This window comes from Eptesicus fuscus, chromosome 7 (assembly GCF_027574615.1).
Source record: "Eptesicus fuscus isolate TK198812 chromosome 7, DD_ASM_mEF_20220401, whole genome shotgun sequence".
NCBI lineage: Eukaryota > Metazoa > Chordata > Mammalia > Chiroptera > Vespertilionidae > Eptesicus > Eptesicus fuscus.
The window spans coordinates 67673945-67687711 of record NC_072479.1 but is presented as its reverse complement, the minus strand read 5'-3'; the positions used below and the strand labels follow the sequence as shown (position 1 = coordinate 67687711).

General features: G+C 35.2%; 1 protein-coding gene across 1 annotated transcript in view; it reads right to left on the bottom strand.

Annotated features, from left to right (window-relative positions):
* Nucleotides 1-221: 221 nt before the first annotated feature.
* ABCD2 (ATP binding cassette subfamily D member 2) overlaps nucleotides 222-13767 on the bottom strand; it is a 50291-nt gene continuing 36745 nt past the window's right edge. The window contains exons 8-10 of the mRNA XM_008140554.2: nucleotides 11795-11879; nucleotides 6287-6412; nucleotides 222-629 (exon numbers count right to left, since the gene is read on the bottom strand). Of these exons, the coding sequence (XP_008138776.2) occupies nucleotides 410-629; nucleotides 6287-6412; nucleotides 11795-11879 (431 nt within the window). The 3' untranslated portion in view covers nucleotides 222-409. The remainder of the gene's footprint in view (nucleotides 630-6286; nucleotides 6413-11794; nucleotides 11880-13767) is intronic.

The following is a 13767-nucleotide window of genomic DNA, read 5'->3' as shown; positions in this document are numbered from 1 at the left end:
CTGAAATGTTACTCAAACTTCTAATTTTATGCATCTGATTTCAACCCAAATGCTGCTCTTAAGTTGTTCTGTTCTGAAGATACCTCCCACGTTTGTTAAGGACTTCGGGCACATCACATACACATAGTAAATTGGGTATTCACCATTAATTCACCTAGAAAACCCTGTTTTACAGGTGAAATAGATTTTCACCAGGAATTAGTACAAGCCATGTTGACTAATCTTACATAATGCATTTGTTTATTTTCTTCTGAAAAGTCAGGTCATATATTTCCTTGATGCTAAAATCTTACAAAATATTTCTTGCTGCTTTTTTCTCTGTGCTTAGCTTAACACAATGCATGCACTTATAACAGAGTGTCTCTGAGCCTTTACCTAAAAATGAACTCTTAAAACCTGTCAAAAGAAATTATGATGTTTTATCTTCATTTTTGATTGTTTTCAGCACTGAGTCTTCACCCAAAATTTTACATAATTCATCGAGTCTCTGCTGCATTTTGGGAATTCCAGCTAGCTGAGATTCTAGTTTTTGTTTTTCTTCACTCAGTGTTAAACGGATTGCAGTATTCAATTGTTCAAAGCGCCAGCCTCCTTCACCATCAAACTGTAATAAATGAGTGTGGTATTTCCTGTATAATCAAAGTGAAATAATATTATTAGCAATAATTGTGAAAAGCTATTTTAGTTATAGATTTATCATGCTAATTGATTTCCAAAAGTAAATTTGATGTAAGATGCCTATTTTACATTTGATTTTCAAGAATCCCTCAAGTGGTTAAATTTTGTGATTTTTTTTTTACTCCCAAACTCATTAATCTCTAGGAAATTCTACTGTTTATGTTAAATTTATTTTATATTCTGAATATGTATGAATTGCAACATGCTATTGCATCTATTTAATTTATCTTCATAACCTACTATGGATCCTGAATAAATATCAAAACATACTTAGAATGGGAATAAGGAAAGGATGCTGAGGGGGGAAAAGTAAACATTTTAAAGTTTATACAGAAAAAAACTAAGAAAGATAAAAGAAAATATGATTCCAATTCATTAATATACAATCCTTTGAAGATGAATTATTCATTATTCTACATAAGTAAACATTTCTCAATAATTAAAATTTTTAAACATTAAAAAAATGAACTTTTTGATATAAATCTTTTAAAGCTATATCTATGCCTCCATATAATTTAATCTCTTTTCTCATGGCTCAGGTTCATACTTAGGAACTTTAGAGAGGTATAGAGATGATTTTATGAATGAGCCAGCAGACGCTCCATCCTCTCCTACGAGTAGGCTAGGTCACCAGTCTCTGGGATCTGTGGGCTGCCTGGAGGAGTACTGCCGGCAGAGCTGGCCTCACATGGCTGAGCCACTGAATTTTATCGCTGTGCTGAAGTGGCCCATGTTCTGACATGTCCTCAGTTTTTCTGTCTTTCCCTTGTAGTTTTTCTCATGTCTTATTCCCCTCTAGGGTCTCATCTGTCATTATTTACTATGATCAGTGGACTTATTTTAGTAGCTTTTATGTTTTTTTAATTGCTATGATTCACATACCATAAATTCATTCCTTTATAGTGTAAAATTAGTGATTTTTAGTATATGCACAAGCTCATGCAACCAGCACCATTATCCAATACCAGAATCTTTTCTTCACACTCCCTCCCCCCAAATAAACCCCATATCTATTAGTGGACCTTCCCCATTTCCCCTTCTGCTTGGCCCCTGCCAATCACCAATCTCCTTTCTTTTTATGGAAATGCCTATAATGGTCATTTCATATGCATAAAATCATATAATATGTGCCTGTTTGTGACTGGCTTCTTTTACTTAACAAAATGATTTCAAAGTTCATCTAATTGTAGTATTTAGTACTTTATTCGTTTTTATGGCAGAATAATATTCCATTGTATGTTATTGCACATTTTTTAAATCTATTCATTGATTGATAGGCATTTGGATTCCATCCCACGTTGGCTGGGTGGTTTTAACATGATGTAAGATGGAAAAACTAAGCTAGGTTAAACTATGTCTAAAAGACTAAAATCACTCTCAAGCTGAAGGTTGAAGTTTAAATGTTTGATAACATGTGGCGGGGATTAATGATCTTTTTCATATGCTTTTGAAGTTTTTCACATGCTATATTTAGGTTTTTTAGTTTTCAAAACTCTGACCTCCCAACAGGTGGGGACCTCACAAAAATTAAATGTTCAACAATATAGTTCTATGTCAAAGGGAAAAAAAGTGAAAGTGCTGCTATTAAAAGATGAGAGCTAAAATAAAAGTAATGGAAAAGCAAAGGAAGGATTATCATACAAGAAAGAGAAATAATGGTAAAATTATCATTTTAAAAAAATTCATTCTCAACTTTTCTTGGGCCTTCCTAACCTTGGATCTACAACCAGGAGCAATTTTAGGATGTGGTATTTCAGATCTTGGGCAACCTGTATCTCCAATGTATAAGAAAGATTTGGCTCATTATTCCAGTCCTACAACATTATTTGATTTCTACATGGAAGGAAGAAACTATATAGTTTCAAAGGTGAGTTCTAGATTATGGGCTAAAATAATATTTCAGGGTTTATCTTAGAGGAATTTAACCTTTTGTACTCGGATGTTGAGATTAAAATTACTCTTTGAATGTATCAATAATTTGAAATATAAAAAAATCCAAATAAATAAGTTTGTATGAAAAGAAACTCCAATTTTTTATTCTACTGCCGCGCTTTGTAAAATCTGGGGTATTTAAAAAATTAAATCCCGAGTAGAATAAAGGAATTGAGAAAAAAGCAAGCGAGTGCAAAGGGTTAAAAGAAGCTACTGTATTAACTGAGGCTCATGGGTAATAACCGGCAGACTTCCTGCATAAATAGGATAAAGCACAGGAAAGTGGTAATTAAAAAGCTATAATTCTATCCAGGAACCAAATAATTTAATAAGCCTCTCTAATTTTTGACCACTTCCAAAACTAGTATTGATTTTAATCTTTACAAACAAAAATTACCCATTTGTTGTTATGGGGGAAAATATAATGTATCTTTTCCCTCTTGTGAAATCTTTTCAAGGGAAATAAGAATTTCATCTAGGGAGAAAGAATAATCATAAATGATATTCAATCATAAACTGACTAAACTAATTCATAGAGCAGAGCTAAATGATTTTAGTTTCATAAATATAGTGTGGGTAGCTGCAATTAAAATGTGTTTTTTGCCTGGCGGGCATGGCTCAGTGGTTGAGCATGAATCTATGAACCAGGATGTCATGGTACAAGTCCCGTTCAGGGCACATGCCTGGGTTGCGGGCTTGATCCCCAGTAGGGGGCAGCTGACCAATGATTATCTTTCATCATTGATGTTTCTATTTCTCTCTCCCTCTCCCTTACTCTCTGAAATCAATAAAAAATATTAAAAAAACCAAACATGTTTTTCTTGTTAAAAGGTATAAAATTATGGATTTTGTTATTTGCTTAAAATACTATTTGTCCACTATACACCTATTAGAGTGGCCAAAATCTAGAACACTGACAATACCAAAAGCTAATGAAGCTGTGGAGCAACAGGAAATCTATTTCACTGACAATGGGAATGCAAAATGGTACCGCCACTCTGACAGATAGTTTTGCAGTTTCTTACAAAACTAAACATACTTTTACCATACAATCCAGCAACTGTACTCTTTGACACTGACCACACAAAAACCTGCATATGAATGTTTATAGCAACTTTATTCATAATTGCCAAAATTTGGAAGCAACCAAGATATCCTTCAGTAGGTGAATAGACAAAGTGTGTAAATCCAAACAATGGAGTACTATTAAGTGCTAAAAAGAGCTATTAGGCCATGAAAAGACATGGAGGAAATGTAAATGAATATTACTGAGTGAAAGAAAGCAATGAATAAGGCTACAATCTGTGCAATTCTAATTATATGACATTCTGGAAAAGGCAAAACTATGGAGACAGTAAAGCTCAGTGGTTTCTAAGAGGTAGGGGAATGGAGGGAGGAACAGGCAGAACACAGAGGATTTGTAGAGCAATGAAAATATTCTGTATGATACTATAATGGTGGAGATATCTATATATACTAGAGGCCCAGTGCACGAAACTTGTGCACTGGTAGGGTCCCTAGTGGCTGCCAGCTGCTGGTCGGGGCCTCCCTTCCCCGGCTGCTGGCTACCAGCTGGGGCCTCCCTTCATTCTGCGCTGCCCCCTGGTGGTCAGTGCACATATAGCGAATAATTGAATTCCTGATTGGTCAAACTCCCGAGGGGACACTTTGCATATTAGGCTTTTATATTTATAATAATAAAAGCATAATATGCTAATTAGATCGGACAGCCAAACAACCTTCCAGACATCCTTCCAGATGACCTTCTGGATGAAGCCGGGGCAGAGAGGGCTGAGGCAAGCTGTCGTAGCTGTGAGGGCCGAGCCCCTTGCACACATTTCATGCATTGGGCCTCTAGTATATAGGTAAAAGCTTAAGCGACCGTTCAACCATTTGACTGGTAGCTATGATGCACACTGACCACCAGGGTGGCATATGCTCAACGCATAGGCATGTAAACATGGAACAGACTGATGAATCTCAGATGGAAGGGGAAGGGGTGAGGGTGGGAAGAGATTAACCAAATCTTATATGCATACTAGAGGCCAAGTGCATGGATTTGTGCACCAGTGGGGTCCCTCGACCTGGTTTGTGGTGCACTGGTGTGGTCCCTCGGCATGGTCTGCATAGGCATGTAAACATGGAACAGACTGATGAATCTCAGATGGAAAGGGAAGGGGTGAGGGTGGGAAGAGATTAACCAAATCTTATATGCATACTAGAGGCCAAGTGCATGGATTTGTGCACCAGTGGGGTCGGGCTGAAACCGGCAGTCCAACATCCCTTGAGGGGTCCCAGATTGCAAGAGGACGCTGGTCAGGCCGAGGAACCCCACCAGTGCATGAATCCATGCACCAGGCCTCTAGCATAATTATAAATCTGTCCAAACCCATAGAAAGTACAACACCAAGAGTGAACTGTAAGGTAAACTATAGACTTTGGTGATAATGCTGTGTCAATATCAGTTCATCAATTATAACAAGTGTACCACTCTGGTGGGGGAGGTTGACAATGGGGAGGTTATACATGTATAGGGGCAGAGAGTATATGAAATATTTTTATACCTTCCTCTCAATTTTGTTGTGAACCTAAAACTGCTCTATAAAATAAAGTCTTAAAAACAACAACAACCGCCGGCTGGTGTGGCTCAGTGGATGAGCGCTGACCTATGAACCAGGAGTTCATGGTTCGATTCCTGGTCAAGGTACATGACTGGTTTGCAGGCTGGATCCCCAGTGAGGGGTGTGAGAGGAGGCAGCCAATTAATGATTCTCTTCTATCATCAATGTTTCTCTCTCTCCCTTTCCCTTCCTCTCTGAAATCATTAAAAATATATTTAAACAAAAACAAAACAACAACCTATTTGTTCCTTTAATTGAGAAAAATGGCTATTTTCCAATGCCTCTTTAGGCTACTTGAATAAGGAACTGAATGACAAGATAGCATAATGCAACTGATCAATGTTTCTCTGTCATACTGATGCTTGCCTTTCTCTCCCTCTAATACATGTACATGTACATGTATATGTGTACATATATATGAAAGTAATGGTAAAAATGATATCATTTTTTAAAAATGGGAAATCTCATTTTATGAGGTATTATTTATAAAACATTTTTATTCATTTTTCCTTGAAACAAAACAAAACAAAAACTTTTTTTCCTGTTTCCTTCGAGTTAATCATTTGGGCAATATCAACTTTGACATTTTCCTGGATTTTGAAAAAGAAACTAAAAAGATGATGTAAAATTATGCAAATACAGAGTTGGACAAAAGTAGGTTTATAGTTGTTCATGTGGAAAAAGACATGCAGGTTATGATTATTATAATAGTTTTATTAACTCAAAAGAATAAACTCTGTGTTTCACATACTCACAACTATAAACCTACTTTTCCCCACTCTTGTATATTCTTTACTAGTATACCCTATGAAATTATGAATATTTCATAGTCTCCAAATTTTTGAACTTCTTTTAAGGATTATTGGAATGTGGTGATAGTTTCCAAATAGCACATTAATGCTAGGTTTGAGATATATAAACGACTAGTGTCAACTTAACAAAAATACAGGTAGAAAGTAGATGAAACGTCCTATGCTTTATAGTGGAAAGTTGAGAAAAACCATTATGTAAGAAATATAAGGAAAAACCAACTCTCACAAATTGGAAACACTTACCAAAGAGAAGGCCTGTGTGTTATGGATAGCAAGGAAATTCCAGCGCCTTTTGCAGCCTGAAATATCTTTCCTTCAACATCAATGCTGACAGCACTGGTACATTCATCCAGCAATGCATATTTTGGTCTTTAAAAAATAAGCACAAATAAATGAATGATTTTCCTATTTGGATGAGAAATCTTTATTTGAACATTATGAGTTGCGATGTTACCTTTAAAGAAACAAAATAGTCTATGACATATCAAAGGTGATAAATGATAAAGCAAAAGAGCAGTCTTCCTTCCACCCACCCCCTTTGGACTAGAATATGATATTCTTCTTAATTTTTAAATAGATTTTCTGAAGCCTGCTCACAGTACAATAAGCTTTGTTGTTACGCAGATGGGCGAGTCAAATATGTGAGGCATAGGAAGATGAGGCCGGTCACGGAGGGCTTTTTCTACCGAAGGCAGGCTCATTCTTGGTGACAAGGTTCTAACTAATTAAATGAAAAATACATTACAGTAGCTAATTATCAAACAAACCACAGCCCTGTTAGAAAAAATTTACTAAGAAGATAATTTTATCAACATTGTGAGTACCTAATTACTTACTATTAATGGAATCTCATTGCTATAAGATTCTGCAAAAGTAAGTATGCCTAATCTGACAAGTTTAGAGTAGATATTTAATTGGTAACATTGTGACCATGCTTCACAATCAAATTCTTAGGTGGAAAAATCAGTCAATATTTTTCTGATTATACTCAACAATTTTGTTTTTTGCTAGCTCAACTTTTCTCTGGAAATGACTTTTTCCTACTATCAGAGGCACCTGTCATTTACCACCATTTTCATCTGTTTATTCTCTTCCTTTCACCACACTCCCCTACTGTTTCTTTTTCCTTTACCTGTTTTATTTCAAAGCTGTCCGGACTTTAGGTATGTATTTAGTACTCAGCAACATGACTTAGCTTTGTTAAGAGGACCAAAGATGAGCCCTAGCCAGTTTTCTTCAGTGGATAGAGCGTAGGCCTGCAGACCGCCCTGCCTGGGCCCTGGTCAGGGCTCATGCAGGAGGAAATCAATCAATGTGTTTCTCTCACATCAACCTTTCTGTTTGTCTTTCCCTCTCTCTTCCACTCTCTCTCTCTCTCTCAAAATCAATGGAAAATATCCTCGGGCGAGGATTTGAAAAAAAAAGAGAGGGGGGTGGGGGACCAAAAATCAACTCATGCACTGCCATTTATTATTTACTTCAGGGCTGAAAATCAGTATCAAGTATTTACCAGGACAATTTCCTCCATGAAGATATTATGTTTTTAAAAAATAAATGACAATGAAAAGATAAAAATTGAAATCAGTAGTAGTAATTTCTCATTCAGCTTAAATAGTTACTTAGCATTGTAAAGTAGTTTTTTATGATGGATTTGCTTTTTAATAAGATCCTGTACCCACTTGTTGGGAGGGGGAGTCATCAAGGCAACTTTAACACCCCATTTTATTTTTGTTAAATATATTTTTATTGATTTCAGAGAGGAAATGAGAGGGAGAGAGAATCATTGATCGGCTGCCTCCTGATTGAGCCTGCATCTGGGCATGTGCCCTGATTGGGAATCGAACCATGACCTCCTGGTTCATAGGTCGACACTCAACTACTGAGCTACCCCACCCGGGCACCACCATTTTATTTCAATAACTGCTTTCCATGCAAAGAACTAAAAGATCACTGCCAGTTGCCCATGACATCAACAGATACAGTTTTGCTTTTTGGCTTTTGGTTACTGTTCTGGTTTAAGTATTAAGCATTACTTTTTTGTCTCAGAGTTGATCACTGTTCTATGGATGACATTTTTTAAGTGGAAGAGAGGGAAAAAAGAAAGTATAAGAGAGAGGGTTGGCTTCCTGTTATAAAAGCCATGAGGATGTAATCTATGGCATAAGGAGTAAAGTTGATAACATCGTCATAACTATGTATGCTGTCACATGGTTACTAGGCTTATTGTTGTGATCACTTTGTAAGGTATGTAAATGTTGAGTTACTATGTTGTACACCTGAAACTAATATAATACTGTATGCCAATTATAATTTTAAAATAAGTTAATTTTTAAAAAGATTTAATAAAATTATAAAAAAGAGATGGATTGGGATAAAATTTTCTTCTTTGAAAATCTCTTGAGTAATAAAGCTATTTATTATATTATGTCTTATTTTTAGAGTGCTTTGGGCTAAACAGAGAAGAGAAGCCATTTTAGAATTAGAAAAAGGTATATATCTTATACTCTGTTGTCATAGCAACCCCTAGTCTAGCAGATGTAAGATAGATTGCACACCGTTGTTTCTGTGGCATGACTGCTATGTGTGTGTGCGTGTGCGTGTTGTACTTCAATACAGTAAACAATAGCTGGAATCTGGGATTGATATAACTAAGTAAAACATTAGATAATATGGTTTCTCAGATTTTCCTTCCTTTTTCTTTTGGTATCATCAGAAGAGTGAGCCTTGCAAAAGGTCTAGTCTATCCCCGTTAAGGCAGAACTATATTGATCATGCTTTAAACATTAAAAATCCTCTCAAAAAGAGTATACAATTGTGATATTGAATACTCCCCGCAAAAGTTCTCCATTTTAGCTAGCTCCATTCTTTCACATTGCAATTCAAATCTTTTCACTAATTCCTTGAGAACAAGGGGAGGCAGTTTCTCATTATTATACTTTTTCTTCACTGTGTTTAATATTTCCATTTTATTTCTTCTCAATAGGTCCTGCTTTTCAACAACTTCATCATCTTCATGATCACAAAATTTTCTTTCCACTGGTATACTTGTAACTTGATCTTTATTCAGTCTCATATCCAAAATATTTTAGATACACAAATAAGTATCAACTATTTATTTCAAGTTATGGGTACTTGAAACCTCTTTTGGCTGGCATCTTTCATTAATGCCTCTTGCTCTTTATTACACCGTTTATTTTATTAACAAACTGATGCAGTGAGAAATTTGCGGTCACATTTTACATTCCATTATATTACATTTCACCAACTATGCTGGTGATCATATTACTGAATATTTATGGGCAGAGTGCAAACAGATTCAGGGTGATAGTGGGTAACAGCTGGTCATAAATGTCAAACTGTAAAGTTTACACTTGAATCTTACCACCTCAGCTGAGAAAGGTTCATTACCAAATACACTTCACTGAAAATTCTAAGTTAGCAAATTTTGGTCCACTTTTTTTTTTAGCTTGTCATGTTCTTAAACTAACCATGAACATTAATATAAATATGGTATTTTTAACATAATAATTTTTTTCCATTGAAAAGTCCAGCTAGATGCAAAATTAATACATACTGGCTGATTTAATTTATATGAAGTTGTAGAACAGGAAGAACTAATTTATGATGATAGAACTCAAAACTGAAATTATCTAAGTGGGGATCTGACTAGAAATGGGAATGAGGGACTTTCTGGGTGACAGAAATGTTCTCTATCTTAATTGAGGTATTGGTTACACAATGTATCATACATTTAGTGAAAGTCATTGAATGTATACTTAAGGTCTGTCTGTGCATTAGGTACATAAAATATCACAATAATAATAATTTTTAAAAATCCTGGCTAGCTATTGCATAATAATACACATAAAAGTTGGCAAAATAAAAACAGAGCCCTGGCTGGTGGTGCTCAGTGGTTAGAGTGTGAATCTGCGCATTGTAGGGTCTTAGGTTCAATTCCCAGTCAAGGGCATATACCTGGGCTGCAGGTTCGCTCCCCTCTCACTGTTGGGGTGCATGTGGGAGGCAACCAATCCATGTTTCTCTCTTACATCAATGTTTCTCTCTCCTCTCCCTTTCCTCCTCCCCCTCTCTAAAAAAATCAATGGAGAAAAAAATCCTCACTCCTTGGATGAGGATTAAAAAATAATAAATAAATAAATAAATAATTTTAATATACTTTATGAAAATAGTTACATTACAAAATTAAGATAATGACCAGCTTTTGTGCATCAACAAGACTGAGAAGAACTATTTCTAAATTTTAAGTGTTATAAGTTAATGAGATGACAGATTTTTTCTTCTTTTAACTTATCTATATTTTCTACTTTTATGAAATTAATGCATAATCATATTTTAATGGACTCGTTTAAATATGTGCTTATTCCAATGTTAAACTTTAAATATGAATCAGATGACTTTAAATAATTATTATCAATTTTACTAGGTACAATTATGGCATTTTATTATGTTCGAAAGTATCCTAAGATTTCAGGTATTGATGCCAAAGTATAAAGTTCTCTACAAAAGTATTAATGCTTCCACTGCAATTCCTTCAGGAGTATTCACTGCCCCAGCTTATGGCCCATTCATGTATTCACATATGTAAATGTAATTCTTGGTCCTTTGTGACCAAGATGTAAGTACTAAAAATTAGTTACATATTTTCTGATAACCTCCTGCTATGCATACAACTCAGGTTCTCATTACCAGAAGTCTAAGGGGGAAAAACATATTTCTTTTTCAGGGAAGAATAGGACAGATACGATGGATAAAGCAGAATAGCTTTATTTCTTTCTAGTGTCCTATGCCTGGTATCTTTGAACTCCTATGAATCTGATGCTGGTTGCAAAGAAAAAAAGTTTTATCAGGAGAAATTATTTTCTGAACCTCTTTTTATCAGAGTCCATTAAGACCTATGCTGGCTGGTTCCTTTTTCCATTGGCTATGCCTCTGATTTTTGAGGAGAGGAGCATTATTAAATGCAATAGGCTACTGAGTGGTTGAAAAGTTAATTTAATTTTTTCTTCATTGATTAAGGTATTACATATGTGTCCTTATCCCCCTATTGCTCCCCACTCATGCCCTCACCCCCCTGGTGTCTGTGTCCATTGGTTAGGCTTATATGTATACATACAAGTCCTTTGGTTGATCTCTCCCCACCTTATCCCCACCCTCCCCTACCTTCCCTCTGAGGTTTGATGGTCTGATAGATGCTTCTCTGTCTCTGGATCATTTTTTGTTCATCAGTTTATGTTGTTTATTATAATCCATAAATGAGTGAGATCATGTGATATTTATCTTTCTCTGACTGGCTTATTTCGCTTAGCATAATGCTTTCCAGTTCCATCCATGCTGTTGCAAATGGTAAGAATTCCTTCTTTTTTCACCGTAGCGTAGTAATCCATTTTGTAGATATACCAGTTTGAATTTAACAATTTAATTCAGAAATATTACTGAATGCCTACCTACTGTGTTCACAACAATAAATAGTGGTTATGTATTCATTACAATTTAAAATTAATACCAATTCTACTTTCAAACTTAGAATACATAAAAATTTAATTTTGTCATCTAACAGTCATCATAAAAGAAATAGAAAAAAAGGACTTGGCAATTTCTGTCACATAAAAAATATTTAAACTGTAAAGTCTAAGCACTTATTTTTCAGTGAGATATTTTTAAACTAAAGATGAGGACACTGAATCTTGTCCAAAGGTTTTTTTGGTTACATCAATGGAATAGCATACTCACCTATGATAAAACATTCGAGCCATGCCCATTCTTTGCTTTTCCCCTCCTGATAGGACATCTTTCCAGTCCATAATAGCATCCCATCCTTAAAAAATAAAGATATATATTTTATAAAGCATTTGTTTAATTGTTACAGTTTTGGACAGGTGATTCTAGCAAGTTTATTAACACAAAAAAAAACAGGTATTTTTACAGAACATATGCTTGGATAAACTAGAGAGCCTCATGTATAAGCATTTTGTTTTAGCTATGATATTTTTAATGGTAATACTTCCTTTTGCTGACAAATCATTTTCTAAGAATTTGAAATACTGACACTCTTAAAATTTGTTTGTTTCTGAATTTGTCCAAAGAGTTGGTATAGTTATACTTACTTTGCAGGGTGTTGGGAGAAAAGACCAACACATTTGCATAGGCCTACTGCAAAGTCTACCAAGGGTAAGGCAGGAACTAATGTAAATGCTCCCATGTGTCTGTCACTTTATATGAGTTTTTTCATTAATATTCCACAATCTTGTAAGGTAGATATTATTAGTTGCATATTATAGATGGGTACACTGAAACTCCTGGAATAATTGACATGTCTAATTTTACACAGCCAGATATCAGAGTTGGGATTTAAATGGTCTATTTTCATGCTTGTGCAGTTTATTTATGCCACATCCCCTCCAACTTCTTAGTTACTGACTTTCTGTTGGATATTTATTCAAAAAAAGCAATGCTTCTATTTTCCAAAAAACAGTTTAGATATATACATACCGATATAGAAATGTACTCAGAATTTTTTTTTTATATGAAAAACCAAATTGCAGAATTGTGTGTGTCATTTTCCTTCCAGGAAATTTCTATCTATTTAAAACCATATCCTTAAATTAGGAAAAATGCCATCTGATTTGAAGTTCTTGCATCTAGTGAAAACTGTTGACATAATATTTCTTCTGTGGCTGAATTTTTAGAACATTTTTCTTATTCTTTTAAACAATATGCTTTTATTGATTTCAGAGAGAGGAAGGGAGAGGGAGAGAGAGATAGAAACATCTATCTGCTGCCTCCTGCACGCCCCCAACTGGGATCGAGGCTGAAATGTTGGCATGTACTCTGACAGAGAATCAAACTGGCGATCTCTTAGTGCATGGGCCAATGCTCAACCAACTGAGCCACACCAGCTGGGCTCTATGACTGAAATTTATTGTATTTATGAAACCTAAGTGAGGATTTGAAAACTAGGTTCAGATTACTACAGTGTGGATAAGTATTCTGGGCTTTAAAAATATTTCTCCCTTGCCAACTGAGAAGACAAAAGTATTTGGGTCAAGAGAAGTTTTAGCTTTACATAATTAAATAAATCATATTCTTTGTTCCACTAAACCCAAAAGTGTTAGCAGGCAATGCTGCTTAATCTCAGAACAGCTAAATCAGAACTTAAGTCATATTATCACCTCTGGTATAGATTTAGAGAGACTAAGACAGCTAAGAAGAGAATGGCTTTCCTGCTACCTAGAGATGTACAAACTGCTTTATTCATGTCCATTTGTTAACACTTCTTTCTATTTTGAAAACTCTTTGATGGAATGAAACATAGTTTTTAATTCCATATTTTAGTAAAGCAAAGAATTTCTCTAAGAAAAATATTAGGCAGTCTAAACAGAACTTCAGTAGGCTTCTTCCAAGTAAGTGATGACCTTGCAAATATAAGTGCTTTCTTGCTTCGCTTAAAAACGTATTTCATGTTTTAAGGATTAGGCAAGTAAAGTGGGTTTCCTTGGAATTTTTTAATGTGTAAGGATATAACAATTCTCACTCACCCAGGAAGCTAGGAGATAACATAGCACAGTGGTATAGCATAGTACAGAACATTGACTTTCAAGTATGGTTTGTGGTTGAATCCTTGTCTCACCACTGGCTATAGGTCTCTAGGGAATGTATTAAATGTTCTGAATTTCATCTGTAAAAGGAGGTTAGTCAAACCCACA